The sequence below is a fragment of the Astyanax mexicanus genome, chromosome 7, assembly GCF_023375975.1.
Source record: "Astyanax mexicanus isolate ESR-SI-001 chromosome 7, AstMex3_surface, whole genome shotgun sequence".
Taxonomy (NCBI): Eukaryota; Metazoa; Chordata; class Actinopteri; order Characiformes; family Acestrorhamphidae; genus Astyanax; species Astyanax mexicanus.
Window position 1 is genome coordinate 30,078,519 of NC_064414.1, and position 26,771 is coordinate 30,105,289.

General features: G+C 39.2%; 1 protein-coding gene across 3 annotated transcripts; it reads left to right on the plus strand.

The window, feature by feature from the left end:
• Positions 1 to 26,215, plus strand: bag5 (BCL2 associated athanogene 5). Of its 3 annotated transcripts, none has more exons than XM_007240326.4 (5): positions 1 to 500; positions 6,827 to 7,103; positions 13,520 to 13,948; positions 16,009 to 16,232; positions 19,484 to 26,215. In XM_007240326.4, exons 1-5 carry the CDS (start codon positions 478 to 480, stop codon positions 20,007 to 20,009), a joined length of 1,479 nt encoding a protein of 492 aa, XP_007240388.2. In that variant the 5' UTR covers positions 1 to 477; the 3' UTR covers positions 20,010 to 26,215. The 3 variants fall into 3 exon arrangements, with proteins under 3 accessions (XP_007240388.2, XP_007240387.2, XP_007240389.2); XM_007240325.4 differs by lacking the exon at positions 1 to 500 and adding an exon at positions 2,052 to 2,421; XM_007240327.4 differs by lacking the exon at positions 1 to 500 and adding an exon at positions 6,273 to 6,400.
• Positions 26,216 to 26,771: the final 556 nt, after the last annotated feature.

Below are 26,771 nucleotides of genomic sequence, written 5' to 3' on the forward strand. Positions count from 1 at the left end.
CGGGAGGAGGTTCCGCTCTTTTCCTGTTGTGATTGAACTGGACGACCGAGACGTTTCACTGAATTTAAAATACGATAACTCTTAACACCTGAACATATTAAGTCTCCATATTGTAAAAATATAAATGTATATATTATTACCACCACGTTAGGAAGCTAAAAGACTGTAGTGACCAAACAGTGGAGTAGCTATAGACTTTTAGTTAGCTAGCTAGCTACCCAAGGTTGTATTGAAGTCTGAGAGAAATCAACAATTAAAAAAAAAGTAAAAACGAGACATAAAATCAGAAGATATAAATGTCTAATTGTCGTTAAACAGTGGAATACATTCTGAATACAGCGATGGACTAAACTCGGGCTCGCTGTCTGTTAGCTACAGCGCTATCTTCTATCCGGGTGTTTTTGTCCCCGCTGGTCATTGGTGGGAGTTAGCCGGCTGGTCCCGTTGGGCTTGTTTCTCTCACACACTGATGTCCCGATGGCTGTGCGCTGGTTATGCAGGTGGGTAGTTTGCTAAAGCTGAATTATTGAGATGTAACGTTAGTTATTAAGTGAGGGGTCTGTTGTTTACAGGACTGGCTGGTTTTATACACAGGCTGGTCTGTAGCTTGTTGTGTGCTAATTTGAGCTCCTCATCGCCTAACCTTGTTCTTGTTGTGTGTATCAGGGAGAGAGAGACACACAAAGGATTGAGCATCTCTCAGTCCAAGCGGATTATTTTATATAAGGTCGAGGCTACCGTTAGCTAGCTAGTCCTTCAAGCTAGCTGCAGTAAACAGACAGATTTTTAATCCTATATTTATAGGTGTGGTTAACTGAGTAATGTAGGTTAACGTTTAGCTATCTTGGCTGTGTACTTGCATCAAGGTGTTCTGTCAAATACAGCTTCCCGAAGCTGTGTAATACTGGGCGGTTCTGCACATGCGCTGAAACACATTTGTTTACGTGTTTTTCGTGATAATTCTGTTTTACTAAGGCGGATTATACAATGTGAGTTTTCTGTTATTGTTTGTTTGAGAGTTTTAAAGTGTAACCAGAAGTCAAATAAAATCAACTTCTTATCACATCAATTAGCTGAGCTAGTTAGCTTAGGTTAGCTAACCCAGCTAACTACATTAAATTTAAACTGATAACAGTTATAACCTAGGATACAACACCTAGGTAAATAAATTAAATCTAATATAACACATGATACATAACCTATTAGTTAGATTAAATTTAAACTAATATAACCTAGCTCCATTACATTTTTAAACGGATAACCTAGGATATATAACCTAGCTACATTAAATTAAAACTGATATAAACTAGGATACATAACCTATTAGCTAACTTACATTACATTTAAATTATATAACCTAGGATAGGTAACCTAGCTACATTAAATGAAGTCTGATATAACCTAGGATACACAACCTATTAGCTACATTAAATTAAAACTGATATAACCTAGGATAGATAACCTAGCTACATTAAATTTAAGTTGATATAACCTAGGCTAGATAACCTAGCTACATAAAATGTAAACTGATATAACCTAGGATAGATAACCTAGCTAATGTTACATTACATTTAAACTGATATAACACATATGGCCCAAATCACTATAACTAGCTAGCTAACATAAGTAACGTTAACCCATCTATACATTTTTAGATGTAATGGTGTTTTTTTTAATCCGACCTACCAGCTGTATTATGTAACTAGCTAGCTAGGCAGCTTTACCTTGAGATAGATATACACACCATGGTAACTAACCCAGTTAGGTTAGCTAAAATGCTTTGACAAGATATCTATAGCTAACTAGCTAGCACTCAGACCTAAAGCTAGTGACTGACATTCATGTGTATAAAAGATTAAACCATCTAACCAAGGTAAATAGTCTTCTGGAAGAACCAGATTATGATGTTTTGAAGACCAAAAAGGGCGGGGCTTTAGAGGGCTGGAAACTGGTGGTATCTTGTTCTGAAGTGTGTCACGTTTTGAGGGCAATAGCGTGAGTTATATTAATATATAGTCGTGTCTACTGTAGATACATCTGTATGTGTGTGTGTGTGTGTGTGTGTGTGTGTGTGTGTGTGTGTGTGTGTGTGTGTGTGGAGTGTGTAATATCCCAGCAGCTCCAGCAGCAGCAGCTCCCTCCTGCTCTCTGAATTGGTTCCCCCGGTCTGTCTATCTGCGCCTGGGCTGCGTGGGGTGGGATGGGATGGGAGGGGCGCCAATGCAGCTTAGCTCGACTAAACGCAAATCTACAGCCTAAAAAGCCCCCGAATACAGAGCCGCTGCACTGTACACACTCAGCGTGCCATCGATCGCTGAAGTACTGAAGTCTCTCAAGGCGTCCAGCAGTTTAGCAGCACGGCTTATGGAAACGAGCCTCTTCAGACATAATGTGCGCGAACGTCTTCGGCGTGTTGAAGAGGTGAGAAATAGGCTTTTCTGCGCAAGGAGGAGGTGGTGGTGGAGAGGAGGTAATGCTGGTGTTGGTGTGTGGAGCCACGGACTCGAGCGCTCGTGCTTATAATTTCTCGTTTTATTGCCTATTACCGGCAAAACGTGGCGTTTCTGCTAGCTGTAATAAATGAGCGTGCGCTATGCTCAGGGCTGGCTCTTTTGGTGGGCGTAGGTAGTTGGGTAGGTATGTAGCTCGCTGGCTAACAGTGCTGAGGTGCATGAATGCGGATCAGCCTCTCTGTCTTTCTCCACGTGTGAACCAAAAAGATAAGGAAGACGTTATGCAAATAGTGGCCTGAAGTGCTGACAGTATTTTAATTCTCTCAACTAGGTGGCTAGTTAACTAGCCTTTTCTTTATCAACATCTGAGTTACTGACCTAGTCTTCCCCATCCTCATGCATCTGTTAGCTAACGAGCTAGGTTAGATGGACTGTTCCAGAAAGGGGGATCCTTTACATTACCTCAGCTAGAGACAGGGTGAAATCATTGACACACAGCCACACTGGCAGTAAATGGTCACCAAAGATGTTCGTTCACAGACCCTTAATGTCACAGTTTCAGACACTTTAATTGGCTTGTGTACCAGATGTTCACCACATTCTCAGCAGATTCCCCAGATGTTTGGTCCTGATGTATCCAGCATCATGTTCTTTCCTGCGCTGACTAATAGGTTTAGGCATGGATGGCATTTGGGCGCCCTCGCCCCACCCTAACCCATAATCCAGAGCTTTCGTGTTGTGCCCAGGCTCACTAGGGACTTCATAATCAGAATCCTGGAGCAGACCCATGACAGCAAGCGTAATCAGGGCATCTTCTACTAAACAAGTGAACGAGGACAGCTGTTTAGGCAGCAGCAGGTTGAGCAGCCGTTCCTGACCACATTCAGGTCCGGCACACACACTTAAAAATTGATGTTCTATTTCACACCTCAAATCAAATCTGGCTGAAGGTGTTGGTATGTGTCTTCACAGCTGCCATCTGTTTTCTTTCACATTCTCATGCAAATAGGTTAACCCCTTAAAATATTTGTCCTGTATATTGGCTACAGGTGTAGGTGATACAAAACCCTTTTTTCTGCAGTAAAATAAGTTATTCATATTCTGAAATCTCCTAAAGGACACTTGGAGAAGCTGCCTGTTCACCCTCTACTCCACTTAATAATTCCAGATTAGTAACAGGAATCAACCCAAATTCTGTAAAAACTGTACAAACATAACGAAAGGAAAGGACATTAACTATTTGATTGGTATTCAGGAAAATTAAGTTTAAAATTTAAAATACGATTTTAAAATTAAGTTCAAGGAAGATTTTCTGATTTTATTTATTATATTTTGACATCAGCAGATTTACTTAATTTTTTAAATATATTTTCTATTACAATTACAATTATGATTTTCAGTCATGTTCCTTATCAAACATTAAAGCTTTTTATTTAATGCTTGAATTAAAAATGTTAGTGTAATGTCAGGCAGACCATTGACAAAAATCCTGGCCTGTTAAGGTGTTAATAATGTAAAAGCACAGACAGCCATAAACAATGGCAAATATTCATAGCATTTATGGACACACAGAAGCTATTATAACTATAACAGCTAGCACATTCAAACAGAGCTACATCTACTGGACATCCCATAAAGGGATTTTAAAACAGTCGTGCTGTTTCAGGTTAGTTCAAGTCCACCGAAAATACCATGTAAGTAAATCCAGAGGTGAATGTATTTATGCCCCCACACAGTGAATGTTCGTGTGTATGTCTGCTTTATCCTTTTTCACGGTCACTGCCAAAAGCACAGCGAATGACCGTGGGATGAGCAGCATTCTTCCACATGAAGGAATTTCTCTTCACCTGGTTATATAAGCATATAAGACAAGTAGACTATTAACCCCTAAAGGGCCACTCCACTGAAAGAAAATATTCCCAGTTCTGCTGCATATCAAAAGAGAATGATTGAATTTGTGATTGAATCATATGGAGGTACATTACTTTTTAAATATTATGGTGTAAGGCAAATTCATGAGCAAACTTCCAAGTACCACCTACTGTGGCTAATGTGTGTGGTCTGTCCATATCTGTACCAGTAATTGGCCAATTGCATATTGTTGATGGTCAATGCAGTATGCCTGCTGATACAGCTCTGAGGAAATAGCAGGAGTGCGAGACAATGTAATGAACTACAGTGTCTACATGGCATCCTCGTGAACCCTAGGTTAATTAGACTGGAAATTATTGAGTTCCACAGGGTTCAACTGTAGGGCCCATGAAACCGATGTTAATAATTAATTAGTACTGTAGTTATGAGAGTAAAGAAAGACGTGTGGGCTTACACACAGGGTGTATCAATTTCAAAGTCCAAGTCCAAAATAATGAAAAATACAGATTAATTCTCTATAAATTTGTGTACAACCTTGGAATGCTTTGCCATACCACTGGTCGTACCACCAGAACCGCTGAAATATTGTATATTGTCACTGTTGTGCTGTTAACACTTGTATCTCCAAAACAGCAACCGTTTTAACAGAAGAAAGTGAAAAAAAACTTGTCAGTTTAAATTAGGTGATTTCAGGCATTTTATAGCATTTCTATTGGTCTGTTTCTCATATAAGTGTAATAAAAATTTGCCAGATTCAAATGTCAGAAGTGGTAATACAGGTGTTTTATGTTGCAGCTTACATATATTTATCTATTTCCACCATTCTAACATTCTAACAAACATTCTTCTACTACTAGCAATATGTAAGGACATGTCTTGTAGAAGATCAGGGTACAAACACATACTGTCACTTTAAGAGTCGAGAGCATGACCTGTCTGTTGTGACCTCACAAGCACATCTCTGTGGAATAGCCGCAGCCCTCCGTGGCCAATAAAATGTTTTCCAAGGACTCTAAAACTGCAGTGAGTGAGCAGACAAGACAGGTCTTGCTTGTGTGCTTTCTTTGTGTACTTGGATTTTGAGGGCATTTCATTTCTTACTGGATATCTCTGCTGCAGTTGGGCTTGTGAGTACTGCTGCTATGATATGTGTAATATGACATTGTGAATTCACTGCAGGCAACAAGCAGAATCACACAGTTATGGGGATATTTGGTCTTTGGTCAAAGGAAGTTCTTTCCACTTCCACAAGCTGAAATAGTCATGACTTTATTGAGGTAGGGCACTTGCTTCATTCTGCATGCATGTTGTGCTGAGAGTAATTAATGACCAGTGGTCCTGGTAAGGATGTTTTAACCCGACTGGTTCTGTCATACATGCGCCCACACTGTGCGATGGGTTCATTAATTTAACTTACGGCCAGAGCAGGCTGTGGATCAAAGCCTGGGTAGCTGTTGTGGTGCTGGAGCCAGGCACAGAGCCCTCTGATTTTTGTTCCGTAAATACCAGCTTTTAATTATTGGTCCAGTTGCAGCTCTTGTCAGACTGTTCTTTTTTTTTTTTTTTTACAAAGGTTGTTTAATTACACAGAATAAGAGTGGCTTCTTTTCAATAGATAATCTAGTATAGCATATGAGGCTTTATACGCTGGTTCTTATGCTTGCAATGGGTGGAGAGCCTGACAGTGTGGGAAAACAAGTTATGTTGGCATTGCTGATCAGAATCCAGATACACGCAACAAAGCTTTTATAACCGTGTCCTAATTATACCCCTTTAAATCCATGTTAAGGTTTGTTGTTGCTGTGGGATAAGATTTGGGGGGTGTTTTACAAAGCAAAATATTTCTAGCTTAAGACAACAGTTTTTTTTTTTTTATGATTTTTTTTTATTTTGTTTAATCCTGCACTTTGCTACATCTTGTGTCTTCACTTATGTACCCTGTGTCTCCCTATAGTTGAGACTGGTTTGTAGGAAGATGTCTGTCAAATCAGTGAGTTTTCTCTCCAAGGGGTTGAGCCGAATTCTTCTTTCCTGCCAGTGTATGACTCCCTTCGTGTGCAGAATGAGTGTAACAGGTTACCCTCATATTTATTTTACTTCTAGTTATAAACAAGGATTAATCTACAGTAACTATGAGAATCACATGCATAAGCAGTTGCTCCCATACTGCTGCGTGATGCTTAAGCACATTAAGGGTATTTCGGAATAGAACTGGTTCTTTTTTTCTTCGTCTGTTGTTCCAAGGATTGAAGATAGCCTGACCACTTCTATTGGTCATATCAAATTTTGGTCTGTTGGTGCAAATCATGGTTCACACAAACATCTTTCACACCTATTATTTTGGTTTAGACTAAATAAAAAACAGAAAACACCCAGAGAAAAGTTCTGCAAAAGTTTTTCTCTGTGTCCTACTATTACTCATCTTAACTTCCTATCCCAATAATTCTACCCCAATACCCCTAATTTCTACACTCACTCTCTCCTGTTCTTCTCCCTCTCAGCCTTTTTGGGAAGCCCTTTGATGGTGGGAAGAGGACAATGGATCATGGCAATCAGCAGCAGCAGCAGACTCAGCAGATGCCGGGGCCATTCCAGGCATTCGCCGGGCCCCAGGGCCCATATCCTGGGCAGCACCCCACCCTGGCGCGGATAGACGAGCTTCAAAGGGAGGTGGCCGCACTGGGTCCGCAAGTGTGTTCCTTCAGTGGCCTGCAGAGCGACAGAGATTACAAGCGGCTGGAACGAGAGCTGACAAGGCTTCAAATGGAGGTCGATCAGGTCAGGAGCCGAGATGGTAATGTTCATGGAGTAGGGGTGTGTAATGCATTGGTGTATGAAGAAATGGGAAGATAATCATTTGTATGGGTCCAGATTTGGAATAGCAGTCGATAATACATCAGTTGTTACTTCTACAGGTGTAGATATAATGCGCACTGAAAAAAAATCCAGTTTCTTTAGTTCTTTTACAAGCTCTGAAATCCATAATCCTAATCCTAATATATCCTAATATATAATAATTATATATTAGGTCAAGAGTAAATATATTGCTCACCTTTTACTTAGGAATGCCAATCCAGTAGCTTAGTGCTGGCATTAATGAATCCATCAATTTTGTGAAATGTGCCAGTTCCAGAGCCTGATGCTAACACCACCATGCTTAACAGTTGGGGTGGTAATGTTCATGGAGTAGGGTTGTAAAGTATTTTGCTGTATTGCCAAACGTCAAGATATGGCTCCAGTTGTAGGATTGCATTTAATAATTCTAACATACACCCCCACTGACCTCTGTATTAGGCACACCTGCTTTTTGTCTACACTTTCCTGTTTGCCATTCTCTATTGTGGTTCTACGATTGATTGAAGTACACCTGTTTTTTTTGTTTTTTTTGTTGCTAGCTGACCTTTTCCCTATTCAGCGATACTCAGGACCACCACTGGGCAGGTGTATATGCTTCATGAAGCATTCTCTGCAGAGACAATATTCATTGGCATGTATGCTGCACAGAAAATTTCACACACAGCAGCAGCAGTGTCTGAGCACTAGAGGAAACGGCTCAAAGTCACTGCAGTTTGAGGATAGACTGCCAAATCAAAAATATCCAGCCAAACGTTTTGTTGCCAGTAGCTGACCGCTGATGAGGTATCAAAGGATGACTAACACAAACTGTGTAGCAACAGATGAGCTGTGGTCTCTAACTGTATCTGCAAGGTGGACCAACAAAGCAGCAAAGTCCTATAGAATGGAGAGTATGGTGCGTCTGATCCACTTGTACCAACAGAACACCCACTCATCATGTCACTGCAGTGCTGAGAGTGCTCCATGCAAATAGTAGCTGATCAGTGCTGGTCCTGTGGTGTCCAGACCATTGGTAAATGGGGTAAAATGGGAGCTAGCATATTGTGCAGCTAAAAAGCTAGACTACTATTTATGGTTATAGTCCTAGGGCTGGGGCGGTATTGATTTTTTATAACCGCGGTAAAAAACTAACGCATCACCGCGATATTGCGGTTAACCGTGAGACCCCAACTCCCCCCCCCCCCCCCCCCCCCAAAAAAAAAAAAAAACACCGCAAATTTATTGGTAACAAATCTTTATTCTTCAAACCATACAGCCTACATACAACTTCTACATAAACCATAAATACAGCATAACAAGTGAACATATGCTGCCTGTATAATTCGTCATTGTACAGCTAACCTGTCTTTTTCCGTGCAGACTTTTTGAAGGAGGAGCTTGTCCGCCTCCCCCTTCTCCATCCATAGATCTATTTTAGGGCTGGCCCGAATAGCGGTTTTGAGCTCAGGATATTCGGCAGTAATTGGTAGCGAATATTCTAATATTCGTTTAAAAAAAAAAGACGAATTAATCCACAGCAAAATTTTCCACTGACCCCCGGCCCCGAAAAAAATATATTTCTCACCCCTTTCCTCGGGCCGTTCGGGCTCAAGGCTCAAGAAGTCTGTGATAGGCGTCTGTTTTTTTTTTATTCACACTCTTCTTATTTCTCATTAAATATCTACTAGATACAGATTATATCTGTACAGTATCATTTATTTCACTTCCCTCCTGAATATTTGGAGTGCATTATGTATCCTTATGTTGTGTAGTTATGTAGTTTTCACCCCAGAATTTCTGCTGCTGCCCAGGCTTCGGCTGCATCGCAGGGCAGGAGCGCAGCTGCGTTACGGCTATTTCGTTTGAATTGTGCAGTGCAGAGTATTACAGATTTTGTATTTTTGCACTTGGGCTATTAGCTCAATATTAAATATTTCGTTTGTTTATAAATTATTTTATATTCTTAAACCATGTTAAATTATATTCGATTGGAGGAAATTAATTCAGACATCATTTCTTTTTTGTCCCGTTACCGTTCCGCAAAAAAAATCCTTCTTTTAATCCCGCATCAGCCCGCCACATACACAGTTTTGCCGCACCTGCCCCGCGGTCCTAAATAAATTTAATAAATTACATTTAGTGCTTAAAATTAAAAAAAATATTTATTAAAACCGCGCGCGGTCACGTTTCTTACCACATTACAAAAAAAAAATCGGTGTGTGTGTGCGCGTGTCGGTCCATTCTCCGCTCCTTTTTTGTGCTTAGGGTTTTTTTTGTTGCGTGCATGAGAATCACTGCGTGATTATTACAATTTTCTTAACTATTTATTAATGTGCTCCCACATCCTCTGGATTGATTAAACTCCTGTTCCCGCCAATAACAATTCAGTTCTGTCTGTGCCGCAAGATATCCTGACGGGACCCGCGTCATATAATATGTTGATTAAAATGTCGTGACGTTAAGAAATCGGCTCGCAAGAGACAACCGACCAAAAAAAAGACATTAGTTCCATTTTAAAATAATAGAAACCTGTCCTTTATGTTTGACAATTTTTGTTTCACTTTACGTGTCCTTACTCATCTGAAGTTTATTTATCTGAACTGAGTTTCATATGGTTATATTTGTAGCGGTTCTGAACTCAGTTCCGCGTGCTGTGAAAGAGACAAGGCGCAGCGCATTTTACCTCAGACTTGGTCAGATAACAACATTTCAGTAAAGATGGTGGTTATAGTTTTATATCATTGCTTTGCTGTTTGAACTACACTTCAACCAACCTTACTATTTTTACCAAGACTGAGGCGCAATGCCGCGCGTTCTCCGCGGTGCTCACGCAGAACAGCCAGCAGCCAGACAATGAATTAATATATTTTACTTTCTCAAAATGTGACCACGGAACACCTTACATGGCTCTATGGTTTACCTTGAGGTGGGTGAATTAGTTTGATGTGTTGGCGAGAGGTGCAGACACCACTTTCCGGCAAATCTTGCAGATGATTCTCTTCTGTTCTGAGTCTTTTTCTTCCTTTTTTCTCAACTTACTGAGCCTGCCCTGTAGCTTCCATTTCCGAGCCAATATTAGTGCTGCTAATCTTCACTCTCTTCAGCAGCCTCAATGGAGACGAAGTGAGCAGGACCTCAATGAGTACCACGCACCGCGTTTTGCTTAACCCATTCGCTGCCGCGCCAGTGCAGCGGCAGCACAGATAAATGACAAAAAAATTTATATTCGATATTATGAATTTTGAGATCGTTTGACACCAATATCTATCGCGATCAAAATATATTTGATATATTGCACAGCCCTATAGTGTAGGACTTACACTTGACATATTAATACTGAATTCACCACAGTTGTGCTTATATGGAGCATTTTACTACCGCTCAAAACGCAGTCAATCAGATTTGACAGCCATAAAAAAATGCGGTAATGACGGTAATGAGCTCATCACCGCGGTGACGTCCCATAACCGCGGTATTGCGGTAATAAAATTATCGTCACAGCCCTATATAGTCCGTAAGAAATAAATTCGGTACTTTTCCTGAGTGGGGAGGGACAAATGAATCTAATAAATAGCATTAATGTGGTTCTATAGTCATTTCAGCTAGACCAAATGTAGTAATTCTATTCGAGACAAACTGCTAATTCGTTCGCTAAGTTAAACCAAACAATTGAAGATTTACTCCTGAAGAGAGCTGGTACTATAAATATGAGCACAAAAGAGTATTTGCTGAAATCATCAGGTTTATGTTCTCTGAAATTAGACCAAAATACACGTTTTAAAAGTACTTTTCTCACCATAGAGGTCTCTAAACCCTTAGAACCTCTAGTCTGTAACTTTAAAGATGCACAAAATGCAGGTACTGTTATATATGGATACTTGCATTGACTCACTATGAACATACCAGTAAATAATATGGCAATATTAAGTCTTGGTTGTTATTTCTGTGAACTGTTCTTATTCTGGGGCAGTTCCGAGCTTATCTGCATATGTTACGTGGAAAATAGAATAGACTTGATTAGTGTAGATACAAGGTGGGTTTGTCAAATAAAGAGGCCAGTGATTGGATATGGGTTATATCTTAAATCTATTTTCCAATTCTTAAAAATAAAAAACAGCAGTTCAAATTGTTGGCCATAACAGTGTTAATTATTAGCTACAGTACTGGTCCTAAAATATCCAGATTATTAGGTCTCTATATAATAAATGTCATAGTCTTAGACACATGCATATTAATGTATCTGTGAATTGCCGTGACTTCTTAACACTAGGAGAATCTCTAGAGCTAGAGAATCTCACACTTTTCATATGGGCTTTGTATCTGATGTTAGGATTTTCTCTTCCCAAAATAATTCTTCCTTTTTTAGCACCTTCCTGCGTGTGCAGAGGGCTTTTAGGTGGTGTGCTCTGTGCGAGTGGGTGTATGTGACAGAAACCCCGGCTGGAATTTTCATGGGAATGTAATTTCCTGTAATCTCAAGCAGCAGCATTGCGGTGCAGTGTAGGAGGTTCCCATTAAGTGCCAGTTGTTATTGTGTTTTTTGTCACTAAGACTCAAATAAGGCTTAAAGCTAAACTCTTCACAAACAGCTCAATTTTCTCAAAGTCATAAATAATACAACAGTTTTGCTGTTATTCATAATGTACAAATTAAAATGTGGAAATCATATTAGACACACCCCATTGTTTTGTATGTATTGAACTGACAAGGGGTGAGTTTCTCCAAAGCTTTGTAATACTGAGTACTATATCTAAAGAATTTTCGTAAATTAACGATTATTCCGTAGTACAGTTAGGCACACATTAACAGATTACTTTTCGATTGATAACACTATGTATTGGTATGTTTATGCGTACGCAAACATGTTTTAGGGTAGAGAGACGTACTTGCTGTGAACTACACATTTGTGTACTCATGATACATCGTTTGGTACATCGGTTGCGCATATTGTCTGCACTCACAACAATAGTAACCTTATTGAAGGCAGTCCACAGCATTAAAATAGCTAAGTTTGTTTTTAAAAAAGGCTGTATGACCGTGTCTGCAGTTATCTGAATCTATATGATATGTCCATGCCACTGCATGGCTGTTGTTGTCAGTATGCTTGTTAGAACAGCTGGCGAGTGATTTAATTTTGCCCAAAATAGTGCGCCCTAGTGCGTATTATGTATAAATTCTACCGGTCAGGTTGTAAGTAACAGTAAAGCCACTTTACTGAAGTACAGCGTTATAAATGAGTTTCAGTGAAGTTTCTCCAGCAGTATTTGCATTAGCCGCTAACCACTACGCTAACCCTTTTGCCGTTCGGAGGGGAGTATTATCGGACTGTAGTCTGCGCGTTTACCATGTTAAAACAAGCTATGTGAGACAAACCGCTAACTGATAGCGCCCTGGTTTACCAGAACACTCTGCATTCCTCAGTCTACTGCTTTCGGGTGGCATTTACTAGTGCTAAATGGGGCTGGCAAAGCGCTGGCTAACCCTAGCTAGCACTCACAGAAAATATTGGAATTCGAAGCTTACCGAAAATACATGGAGGCAATTTACTCACCCAAATAAACAGTTTTCAGGAGAGAAATCTGTGTAAAAATCCAGCGCTCATTTGCTTTTTTTTTTTTTTTTTTTAAGAATTACAGTTTTGTAACCCCAGTGGTGAGACCTGCTGACTAAGAAGTGAAACACGGCGACACTTTTGTTCACTTTAAGTATGCATTCTTACTAGTGTTGCTGAATGCGCCTTATGTATGAAAATAGACCAGAAAAGACATTGATTAATAATACACCTTACAATCCGGTGTGCCTTCATGCGAAAGATACGATATGTTCTCTAGTCTGCCAGCAACGTATGAAAAAAAAACAACATTAATTGTTACATTAATATTAATATTTTATTTAGTTATGTGGTGTTCTTGTTATTCAAACTGATGATGACTTATATCGTTTAGTGAGTTAGATTCTAATTCAGTATGTTTATATTGTCCTCAAAACATTTCTTCATTTTTCCAATGTGAAAATAAGAACAATACTATATATCGGACTAAACTGAGTTGATGTTAGAGGTTTGAGTGTGTGTGCTATTTTAGGGCCAACATAGGGAGTCAACGTAGTCATTATTTGAACTCGTTCACTATGTTTCAATTTAAGAAGCTCTTTGAAAAACACTAAAAAAAAAAACAATCTTTCTTTTCTCACATCCTTCTATTAGTTGCTTTGTTATTATGCTGAAGATTGATCACTTTTAGGAATCTCACCCCTAAATGCCTTTTGCATATTTGTTAGAACTGTAGAATAGTGACAGATTATGTCAGCATCATACATTACACAGAGATGACAAATGTGTATGTGTGCGTTTCACTAAGGTGGAGACGGAAGGCCGGATGGAACTGCAGCAGGCTCGGAAGCGAGTAGCAGGAGAGGTTGAGGGGCTGCTACGCTACCTGGAGGGCAATGCCACTCACCCATCACGACTAGCCATTGAGGAGCTGAGTCGGGAGGCTCAGCGTCTGTTGCTGGCTGGGGTGGTTGCGCCATTCCGACAGGGCCAGGCCCAGGATACCTCCGAGAGTGGTGAGGAGCTGGTGGAGGCTGTGCAGGATGTGGCCATGCGGCTGGCCCAAGTGAAGACCGGAGGAAGTGTACCTCTGAGGAAAGCTCGTTACCGAGCTCTTACACGGGTCTGTGCTGTACAGGAAGTGCTGGAGGGCCGGGTACGCATGCACACACTCGCGCTGCCTTTGTCTGAGGAGACGCATGAAGCCGTGCAGCGCATCAACCAAGTGATGGTGCAGGTTAGTCTAGTCATTCGGCTCATACATGTGTAACAGACATATGTTGTTAGTGGAAACAAACCTCTAGGGACACATCTGTCACATCTGTTTTGGTCAAATGGACATTGGCATGAGCAAACCTCTACCCTGAAAGGATCAAAGATATGAGTAACATCACATGAATGTTGTGCTTGTCCTCATGTGCTTGTCCACATGTGCTTGTCCACATGTGCGTGTCCACATGTGCGTGTCATGGTCATACAGTGTCACACGTGCTGTGGAAAAGGGTAGAACACAATTATTAATTGGTTCTATGTGATCGTTCTCATCTCTGTCACATATTTGCATATCACGGGTATATGTAGGTCTGAGAATTATAGTAAAAATATTGCATCACAAAATTTGAAGGAATTTTCACAATACACAGTATAATAATTTAAAATCTAAATCTAAAAATATTTAAATAACAGTGATATAATTTCTAAACACATTTCCGATATTTCAGTATCACTGAGAACATGTCAAAGAGCTGCATTAAGCCTTCTGACTTACTCTATCTATGCACAGTATAATCCATCTGTAATCAAATATCAGTGATTCATTCATCTTAATGAAAACTGTTAGCATTGGGGCTAACAACTTCAGCTGTTAGCATTCTGGTGCTTTGAGGTCAATAACTTAGGACTGAATTATAAACACCGCACACATAACAAATGAATGACACTGTGAGGTTCAGAGGTTCAGAAAACAGTTATCAACTCTAGTTAGCCGTTTGTCAGCTCCATTGTGACTAATGTATTGTTGCCTCATTATAATGAAAAGATACTTTTATTTAATTTGGATTATTTTATATAATAAATAAAAAATTATAATATTTTATTAATATCTTATTTGGAAGCACTTTAATCGGGGCTAGTATATTTTATTACTACAGAGCCACATATTTTTGTGTAGTTACTCTTTAAGATATTTATGTAGAAAATCTATAATCTCCTTATGCAAAAACATTTTGGAACTTCTGAAGTGAATAAAGGTACCTTAAACTATAAAACAAATTGCCCCAGGTTTCTAATAGATATTGTTCCAGTATTTGCAGGGCAAGTCAAGCAGAAAGAGCAGACCACTGTAAGCTTTTGTAGCTTTGTTACGCTAGTGCGTAATTAAACTAGACTAATAAAACATTCTGTAATCAAATGTGCAGCTGGTCATTGGGGTTTTAAGCAGTGATGAAACTCACCGTATACTAAAAGATGTGCATCTTTTATCACAATACAGTACACCTTATTTAGGGCCATTATATAGAAGGTTTAAATCTGATTCTCTTGCATGCATAGGCCCAGCAGTGACATTTGGTATGACTGGTCTTTGGTCAATTTGTTCCCATCAACAGGATTGGAGCATTTAATATAAAATTGTCAGCATCTCCTAACAAACAGTGCATCCCTAAAAAATAAAAAAAAATTAAAGACACCCAAAGTAAATCCTTGTGATTTCCACCCTAGTGCAATACCCTGCTTGTTTACGTTCCATGTGTTTTAAGGAGGCATGCTCAAAATACACTGTTGTGATTTATTTCTAGGAATGTTCTGGGTTGTTGGCTGTTCTTCTGATCGTTTAATTTGTGCTGTCAACATTACCCTGTGAATAATCTGAACATTTATCATGTTTTATCATGCATTATCAAGGTTGGCCCCAGATTCCCTATTTACATTTTACAAAGCCTGATGATGCATGAGTTGCTTTCTTTAGTGATGTAAATACAGCATTTCTACTGTCGAGTTACTGTCCAGAAGGTAGAATACTTTTAATTTATGCAACAATTTGGATAAAGGGATTAAATCTCATAACTCTCACTACTCCACACTTTTCTGATGATGACATAACTTAATGCTTTTTAATAATCACATTATAAAACCAAGAGCCAGAACTAAATACAGAAAGTCTGCTCTGTCAGGTTTTAGATTTGCCACTTTAACCCTTTCTTTAGTTCTTATTGTGATGTATAATTAGTACTTTGTGGATAGTTTGAAGCATCTGCATTGGACTGAAGAAGTAAAAGCTGATTGAATGATATTTTACAGGTGAGTGGCGCCCGCTGCCAGCTGGTAGCACTACTGATGGGCCTGAGTGGGCGTGACAGCTGTGCCCATTTAGCGCGCGTTCTCACGGAGCTGCTGGTGGAGCTTGATGCACTGGACGTGTCCAGTAACTCAGCGGTCAGAAACTATAGGAAACAAGTGGTGGAGGAGATTAATGGCCTGCTCAAACACATCGACCTGGAGGGGGAGGGAGATGACACTTACAGGTAACCTGTGTACACACCTACGCGTACTTACCGGGTTATTAAAGAGACTGGGACTTGTACAGCCTCCTGTTAAAAACAGGCTGCTTATGTTGTAGGCTGGTGGTCTCTGATACCAGAGCTTACATTTAGATGAAAATGTCAACTTGGAGTGGAACAGTTGTATAAGCAGTAGAACATTTTTACTTTTTTATCTTTCTGTTCAGCATCTGAAATGACCCAAACGCTCCACCACAGAAAGTTGGTTCTAACAAACTTAAAATGTTCAGCTACCAATAAACAAATTTTTCATTAGAACGCTATACATTTAAATACTAGAAGCATGTTTGAAACTGAAACTGTATTTTTGGTGAAATTGAATAGCAAACAGTTTTAAAGTTTTCATTTACCTTTTTACACTTGTTTTGACAACTGTATAAATAAATAGCATTTTTTCTTTTTACATTATAGTATTTTAAACCTTTTACATTGTGCACGTTTTTACATCCCAGCAAACATAGCACAATATGACTTTAAAGCCATTTTACTCACAAAATATCATCAGATTTAATCTGTTGTGTTTGAAAGAGAGAGAAACTGTCAGTATGCTCTGAGAAGGCTCTCTTCAGCCCTTCCCTTCATGCTCTCCTTTGTGTAAAAGCAGTGTGTGGAGCTCACATAAACAGAGCAGCTTTAGCACAGAGACTGGGGAACATATATCTAGGGATGCAATGATATGCAAATTAAATATTGGTATCAGCAGATATAGCCAATATTTTAAACTAATACTTGCTGATGTATTTTTATGTATTCCAGAAAAAGACCATGTAGTACTGGCCATGCTACTATCATTTTTTTTTTTGATTAGTTTCAAAATTATAAAGTTATGGGTGTGTAACCCTTCTGCAAGTCATAAATATGTGTATCAGCATAGGCATTGGAAAATAAATACATGTGTAATAATTGGCCCAGAATTCCCAAATTGATGCATCCCTACATATGTCATATCATAGTAGTACACATGCACTGGATGGCTGTTATCTGGTTAGATAGAGCAAGTCTTGTTTTTTGATATATGAAATGGGTATAATGTTTTTAGGTTATTCTGAGTTTGCATTATGAAGCCTAGAATAACTGGTTAGCCGTGATGCTAACAGCCTGGTCTTTGCCTGCTAAAAGTCTAAGTGCTATCAGAAACAGCAACAGCCTTAGCATTGTTGGGGCAGTAAACCAACTGTTTTTCAGAGCTGGATTCTTTACAGATACTGTTACTGTAGATGCCACTGGTTTCTTATGTTAAGCTTAGCTGTTTGATTTTATATGTCTGATGTCTCAGGACCTCAGTTCATGTAGCTCATGAACTGTGACTGTACTGTTACTCTGAAAAGTACTTTTTTTGTAATTTTTAACTAAATAATTTTGATTGCTTAAAATTGAGTAGTATTTAATCCAGGTTTAAAGTGCCAAATTTAAACAACCAGTAAGCTTGAAATGTGCAATTAGACTGATCCTAAACAGTGTTGTAGGGTAATTTACCACAGCATGACTTAGATAAATCTCGGATGTGAGAAATTCCAGAACATGAAATGATGACCAATGAGTCAGAGCTTTAGAATTTAAAATATATTTAAGTTTACTTGAAAAATAGTTTCAGCATTACAGATATATGTAAAAGGAACAAAAATTAATATATATATTAGAAAAGAGTAAAAACACATCAACGAGTCAACACATAGTGTAATAAAATCTCGATAGATCAACACATTCACAACCCAGAGAGAGAGAGAGAGAGAGAGAGAGAGAAAGAAAGAAAGAAAGAAAGAAAGAAAGAAAGAAAGAAAGAAAGAAAGAAAGAAAGAAAGAAAGAAAGAGAAAGAAACTAAAGCCACTCGAGGGCCAGAGAGAACTCCTCAAACTTCATCTAAGCAGTTATACATTTATGCAAATGACGTGATTGGACAGAATTTATCAATATGATTACGTCAGCAGAGTCCAGTTAACAGCTTGTTGTCCAGTTTTAATGACGTGATCCCCTCCAGCCTGTCTGAGCAACAAGTTCTTATCATGATGTTGTTCAGCACTGTGTCCTTTATGAACATAGCAGACAGTCCTTAAGTGTCTTAAAGTCTGTGAGAAGATGAAACAGAGGAAAAGAGTGGATGGAAAGATCTTCTGGCCTGTGTGCGACTTTACGGCGTGTAGAACAGGCAAGCGCTGGCTATCTGAGGAGAGGTTCCCAGCACTTCACTCAGATAGCTTGTTGTCTCCTAGTTCATATGCACTGGTCCCAGAACAGCAGAACAGCAGTGAAGCTTCTCTGCCACTCAGGGTCACGTTCTCCTCACAGCACTGTTGATGAAAACACTCTGACCTTCCTGATTCCTGAAAAAGTAAAAACAACCTCCAAAGCCTTGTGTCATTTTGACAGTTAAAAAGAGAGCAAAGATCATAATGTTAATAAGTGAATTATAAAGTGAACAGTAAAAATAATAACTGTATATATAAATGTATAAAACATTTAAGAATAAGAGTGTGAAGGTGTGGTTATCTCCAATCACACCCTTCAGTGTGAAACCTAGGGAAAAGTGTATTCACTGAAACAGTAAGGTTTTTTTTGCATGAACAGAGTGTTTTTAACAGCATCAGCACGTAGGAGCATTATCAGCAGAGCCAGACCTGCTGAGCTCCTTTAGCCACGCTCAGTATGTTTATGACTTGGTGTGAAGAGCGAACAAGTTTCTAACAGAGCTCCTTAAAAGCAGTTATATTAAGCAGCCTTGTTCACCATGGCGTCTTCCTCCCTTAAACCTCATAGAATGTGTTTTATTTTTCTTCTACTTCATATTTTTTTAATTAGCAGCTTGAGAGGACTGACATTTAGAATTAATTGGTTTCAACACACCGACAGAAAGTAACACTTCATTTTACAGTGGAATATAGTGATTATTAGGCTGTGTGGGAGAAGCCCTGAGCAGCTTTTCTAGTGGTAAGATCAGGGTAGTCACTGACCAGGTAGTTACAGGGTTTTCCTAGATTCGAAAAGGCATCTAATTTTATCTTTTTTATTAGGATCTGAAGAAGTTCAATTTGTAAAGTGTTCAGTGAAGAAACTGTATGCTTGTCTGCATTCTAGGTTTAGTGAAGATATGATGGAAAACAATATGCTGGTCTTGATTTATTTTGTTAATAAGATTTATTTTGATGACTAAAAAAAAACATAAACTTTCTGTCAGTCAGTGATCATTGATGATTTTTTATTTTTTTTTTACCTCTAGGTATGACTTGGCGCAAAACGATTCCATCCGTGAGATCGAGACTATCCGGGGGCGTGTCTCTGTACTCCGTATAGAGGTTCTCCGACAGGGTGTAGCAGGACAAGGGGCGGAGCTTCAGAGTCTTCTGACTCGTCTGGACCAAGTGGACACAGGGCGGAACCCCTGCATCAGGGAGGCTCGCCGAAGGGCCGTGCTAGAAATCCAGGCTGTCATCACCTACCTGGACCTCCACGAAGCGCTTGGTCGCCGAAATCCCGGCTCGGATGAGCCCCTGCCTCATGCAGCTGTGTGGCGTGTCCTGGCCAGCTTGTCCGACCTGCAGGCCCAGGTGCTGGGCTTTGACGGCAAGAGAGCCGACAAGAGCTACATGATGCTTGAGGAGCTGCTAACCAAACAGCTACTGGCACTGGATGCCGTGGACCCTCAGGGGGACCCAGGAACGAAAGCGGCCCGTAAACAAGCAGTCAAATACGCCCAGAACATCCTCAACTACCTTGACATGAAGACTGACGAGTGGGAATATTGAGCTGGAGAGGAGAACGAGTGCCGAGTTTTGGAATGATTCATTTGGACAAAGTGCTTTTGAAAAAGTTCTGTGCCTAGTTTATGGTATGACAGGAAAGGACAAGGGCAAGTAAGCTGTGGGCTTACTTGGGATCATAAACAGAAAAGATGTGTAGTTTGTATATAAGAGACTTTGCCCTGGACAGTAAAACTCTTACCCTTACATGCGCTGCAGTTGCTGCTTTTGATTTTGTCTGGTTATCACCCTTGTGGTTGTCCCTAAAAATTACAGGTTTGTTCAATACATTTGTCTGCAAGCAAGTAAATTTAAACAGCATTGAGGTGTTGTTGTTACAATTCAGAGTCCATGACATGCTCCTGCGCTTCTAGAAGTGTCTCCTTTTCATAGTTCAACCTGTGCTCTTGATTGCTGTGGTGTGGTGCTAAACCCTGTTTTGCTGCCAAAAAAAAACTGCTTCCCAATGGACCATTTACCTGTGTGAAGCTTCTCCTAATTGGTCAATCATATGTGTCAGGTTCACCCTACACAATGTTTCAGTTTCCGATTTTTAAAGTTTACTCACTGCTGGCTTGGTTGTTATGTGTAAACTTCTGAAAGATGGGGAGAAGAGTGACTGCAGGTCCCTCTCCCCTCCTGTGTTGCTAATCAGTCGTTTAGTGTGCAAACCACAACAACTAAAAGATTCCCGATTACAAGACAAGTTGTGTAGCGTTCATTCCAGCTACTTTAACCCAAATATGAAAAACTGACTTAAGTCAAAAGTAGGACACAATTTTTTTTTCAGCCATGTTTCCTATGTTTCTTACATTTGACCTTTTTTAGTATTTATTTATTTATTCTTAACTCAAGGCACACATTCAGAGTAGATCTTGGAAAATACAGTGTGGGAGATGTATGAGGAGCAGCGTGGGAGAGGGAGAGTTGAGTGGACAGGCCCTGAGCTCTGTCACAAAGAGATTAGTCGGAGGAAATCAATTCTTCAAATTGAGACCCAAGCTGTCTTCTGTTTGTTCCATATGATGCAGTTTTAAGGGTGATTTAATAGAGAAGGGGTGGGTGAAATGTGTTTATTTGTTGTTTGTCAGCTTAAGTGTTATACAGCCAGTTTTCTGGCCTGCAAGAAGATGTCAGTGTAGAAAGAAAAGGGCTGAAGGCTTTTCTTGTCGTCTCTACTGGTTGTCATTGTTAGGAGAAGAAAAGTGTGTCTCAAAGCCTCCTGGGAACAGTGGTGTGTGGATGGATAAGTGTGTGTGTGTGTGTGGCTGTTTTATTTTTGGGCATGATGGTGATCAAAGCAGACAGGCTTTCTAGAACATTCTAGAACATTCTGCATAGGAGTGGGAGAGGGTGATGGGCTATTAAAAAAAAGCATAAAAATCTTTATGCCCCCTTTTCCTTGCTCAAATGGTCAGGGTTGTCATGGTTACTTACGTTAGGGATCAGTCCCCACCTCCAGCTGTGAGGTCACGGCAGTATTTCCTGGTGGTCAGTGAGTCATTGCTGCAGTTCCATCAGATTAGCACATCAGCCTCTCAGCAGCTTTGTCCAATTACTCTCCTCTCCTTTATCATCATTATCTCTCTGTCTCTTATTCAAATACACAGCTCTAATGAATCTGTATGAGCTTCTGAGACACTGCAGAAGGGTGTGAATATTGGTCATGAAAACCAGAGCGTGAGTGTCAGTTTCATATGTTTAAATATTCATCATAAGCACAAGGCCTTTGGGGGTTGTATTGCATGCCATGGCTTATAATGTGGCATAAATTTGCACTTGAGACTGATCAGGAAGGAACCTGTGTTATAATTAAGATGATTTGCTTATTTATTTAGTAGTTTCTCCCTGTAGTAGAGCCCTGAAGATAAGATTGAGTGGATTTACATGCACTAAAAACAGCATACTCCAAATTCTTAGATCTAAGTTTAAATATACAATGAAGAGAGCTGGATTTTAGGTCAGTAATCATTATTTCTCAGGCAGTATATACTTTTAATTTGATTTTTTTTTCTTCAGATTTCTCAGTCTGTGCATGCACGAAAACAGACCTGGAAGTAAGAAAGCATCTTTTACCACTGCAGCCACGAGATGGCGACAAAACACTTTCGAAGCAATGCTAAAATTTAAGGATTCAAATAATGTTCATATTGTGACTAATGCAAAAAAAAAGCAGTGGCTTGAGGTTTTTAGGTTTTACATGACATTTACATCATACACCAGTTTATTGCAATGCAAAAAAAAATCCCATTATCTGATTATTTCAGATAATTTCATGTAATCACATTGAACAGATTACTGACTGATTACAAACTCTGATGTTCCGTAGTAATCTGCTTGTGAAGCACATGTTGGCACACTCACTGATGATGCACTTATTGTTACTGTTGATTGTTCAAGACTGTATAACAACAGGGTGCACCCTTATTGGAAACCCACTAGTCATATATTTAGTGTTATGAAAGGTTTAAAAAATAAAAACTTTTTTTTTTTTTTTTTTTTTTGCTTCTTCTTGGGATTCATGGGATCCCAAGATAAACAAATATATAATAAAAAACTGACGATTGTATGTCAGTCTGCACTGTTTAACTAAAACTAATGGATTTGAGATCAAAAGATACAATCATCTTTTTTATTATTATTGCTTAACTGAATGTTTAGCCCCAAAATTTTTAATCCGCAATTTTTTATATCAGCCAGGCTGTAGTGTGCAGTCAGAGCTTTCTGCTCTTAAGCTTATTGATGGCGCCTTTCACTGACTGCTCCTTCAGGCTGCAAGTACGATCGATAGATTTCAGCAACATTCTACCCAATTACAGCTCGAGCAGTGGCAGTCCTGTATTGAGTGCTGACTTCGGCCATGTTCCAGATGCCCTGCATGGCACTACTCTTTGTGAAAGGAGGCTACCAGTCTCAAGCAAAATGGGGTCACATTTGGAGTCGACCCAAAATAGGTTCTCCACATTTAAGAGAAACGCGTGATCACACACAGCTAGAAAGAATGGACAAATTAAGACATAATAAAAAAAGAAGGCTGGATAAGTTCACTGGCCTTTGGTCTGTTGATCAGCTTTTGTCTTTATCGTATCCTGTCATTTCCTAATGTGTTGTCTAACGTTTATTTGTATTTTTTTCCATAGTGGTCAGTTAGTCGAAATGTCTCAGGCTACACCACAATTGCGTACTAATTTCAAATGCTTAATATGTAGTACAAATAAAAGTTTCAAAGTTGAGTAAATTCAAATATCCATGGTACATACTTAGAACAAGTCAGTTTTTTACAAGCAATTTACAGCTTTGAAAAATGTTAAGAGAACTGAATCAGTTTCTCTGATTTTGCTATTTATAGGTATATGTTTAAATAAAATTAACATTGTTGTTTTATTCTATAAACTAAAATTCCAAATAAAAATAGTCATTTAGAGCATTTATTTGCAGAAAATGAGAAATGGTCAAAAATAATGAAAAAAGGACAGTGCTTTCAAACCTTAAATAATGCAAAGAAAACAAGTTTATACTAACTAAGAGTTCAGAAAACAGTATTTGGAGGAATAACCCTGTTTTTTAATCACAGTTTTCTTGGCATGTTCTCCTCCACCAGTCTTACACACTGCTTACACACTCCTGGTGCAAAAAGTCAAGCAGCTCAGTTTAGTTTGATGGCTTGTGATCATCCATCTTCCTCTTGATTATATTCTAGATGTTTTTAATTTGGTAAAATCAAAGAAACTTATTATTTTGAAGTGGTCTCCCATTTTTTCAGAGCTGTATATCTATATCTATCTGTATATCTAGTAATTTAAATACAATAATTTTCATTGTAAATGTCCTGCACTTCATTCAATTAGACAGGACTAATTACACTGTCTGTGCAGTACATCAGCAATTTGGATGCAGACCCGTTTTCTGGAAGTCGAGACCCAAACACTCATGAACTGCACGATTACAGTAATGTTTGTATTGTTTGGTAAGTTTGCACCTCACTTCCAGTTGAGCAGTTGTGTAAAGTCTCCCTAGACCCACGCAGCGGTAACCTACAAACGTGTGCTACATATTTCCAGTGCCAATAACTGTGAAGGTGGTTTGTGTTCAGGCACACTAAACTCACTTTCAGTACTTATGATAGCCATGCTGTTTTTCCATCACATCCCACAACATGTCAGTTTAACCCACTGCTTCACAGGAACTCTTACAAAATTAGGCACAACTCAAGCCCACTTCTGGTTGTGAAACTGATTTTAGAAATGAAATTTCTCACTCTGAGGTTTCGTGCACTCTCTGTTTACGTGAGTCATCTCAGTAAAACCATCGCTATGGTTACAATCAATTTGAGGTAATCTGAGGATGGCTTGTTTTGACTCTCAGACTAGAAAGTAGTGACCCAGTTCCTGTTCAAGACTACAGCAAGTCTTTGTGGCTCTTTTAATTTAGTCAGCGAGGGAGTGCTTTGATGAATATCAAGGCTAGACAGAGATTCATGTTTAGGTTATACTAAAATGGGGATTCTGATGTAATGAAATCATGCATAGGGTTGAATAAAGGATTATCCTTTAGTCAGTCAAAAAATAAGCTGTTTCTTATTCATCCTTCTGTTACTATACAGAAGTTTGCTTTACACAGTTCACTCAGAATATTATTACGACCACATCCTTGTTTCTATACACATTATAATTTTTTTTTCACCAGTGCTGATGTAGCGTTTAAAAACTGTGTCCACTCACACTCCTTTCTAGCTGTTCCATCTTGGAAATGTTAATTTAGAGACATAAGCTCTGTGATCTGTTGCTACACTGTTTGTGTTGGCCATCCTCTTGTGCTTCATTAGTGCCCACAGGACGCTGCCTCGAGGATGTTGTTGGTTGGATATCTCTAATTGGTGAACTATTTGTGTTTAAAAACTCCAGCAGCACTGCTGTGTCTGATCCACTCACACCAGCACCTTGCCAGTGTTATTGGATTGCAGAGAATGACCCACCACCCCAATAATAGCTGCTCTGTGGTGGCCCTGTGGGGTCCTGACCATTGAAAAACAAGGTGAAAAGAGGATAATAGATAATAAAATATCAAATGAGTGAAACAAATGATTACAAAGTAAGCCTACGTGCTTGATGCAAAATTAGTGTAGAAACAAGAATATTAACATCATCATATTCTGACTTAACTGTGTATAAGTGTTACTTCAGATTCTGCAGCATAGTCTTTGTATTTTAGAACAGTAGCTTCCCAGCACTGAATTCCCAAATTAACACTTGGATTTATTAGCAGCTGCGTGGGCCAGTGGGTGTGTTTGTGGGTGATGATATGTCTGATGTGGTGCTAAAAACTCACTCAGATGGCACACTGGTGACATTAATGTGCTCACTTGCTGTGCTGGCTTATTTAGGACTATGAATTGCTCCCTATATGACACTTTCTGTTTGATGGCAGGTTGCATGGTTCAGGCTAATAAATGAGGCCAGTATTTTTTAAAGCAAAGCTTCGTATTTAGATGTCGTTAGAGGTTTGGAGCTTTTTGAATTAAATTCCAGTTGGTTCATTAATTCAGCAAATGAATCAGAAGGCCCACAAGTACACCACTCAACAATGTTAGAGCATCAATTAGACATGATACAGTCCAGTGTCATGTGTAAAAACTGAGAGACGGAGGTCTGATGCATTTATTTAAAGCACTTTAAGTTAATCCTTTTCTTTTCCCTTCCCTACTTTTCTATACCAGACTGAAGGTCATGGACATGACAGCATATCACACAAACAGCAGAAACCTTCAGTTACACTTCTTCACCTTCAGAATGTAATGAAGAATGTCCTAACTTTGTGGCATACCAAAGCTGATTGTGATCTTCCCTGTTCATAACCTTGCATAATTATAAAGGGCAACTCGGTGTCATCGTAGACAATGAAACAAACAAAAAAAAAACTGCTGGTATAATCTACTTATTAAAACGATTGATTTCCTCAATTCCGTCTTTTTCTCGTATGAAGAAGAATGTGTTTAAATGGTGAAGTTTACAGAATGGTTTTCTCTATGTTCCACACAATTTGTGAACTGATTGAGACATTGTTGATTGTGCCAGGCTTACTTTGTGTGCTGTCTGGAGTTTGTACACGCTTGTACAAAAAAAAAAGTCTGAATTACTGTGTGAATGTGTTCATTTACTCGGTTGTTTGCAATTGATTTATCTTTACATTGATAAATAAAAGGTGAATCGGAACAGCTCCTCTCCACGCAGCGATGCAGTCATTTGCGCCTGAACTCGTTCAACTGGTTTCTATGGAAACGTTAACCCGTGCTCAAAAAATAGCAGGTAACAAGGGCACAGTTCATCATGGAGAAACTGCACAATAAACGTGTATTCACTGTATGGTACAAAAGCTGCTACTGTACTAGTCAGTACTGCACTAGTCAACAGCAACCAGGCCTGAACTCAGTATGGGTTACTCCAGTTATGCTGCAGTCAGAATATTCAAACATCTAAGTTAGTTTTAATTTAAATGTCATGCAACACATTGACGGTAACAAAACATTGTTTAAGTAATTAAAACTATTCGTTCATGTATAAATAGTAAAAATAGAACAGGAACTAGTATCGTGGCCCATGATTTTCGCCGTATCCTATGGAATACGGCGTATCCTATGGAAGTTAAAGAACCCCTCCTCTGATCTGTGGAATATGCATGTTGGGCAAACAGCACTTTAGATGCAATTTCATATGGACAGTTCTAGCCTTATTTGACATATTCCTGGTACAGGTGGAGGTACATTTTGAG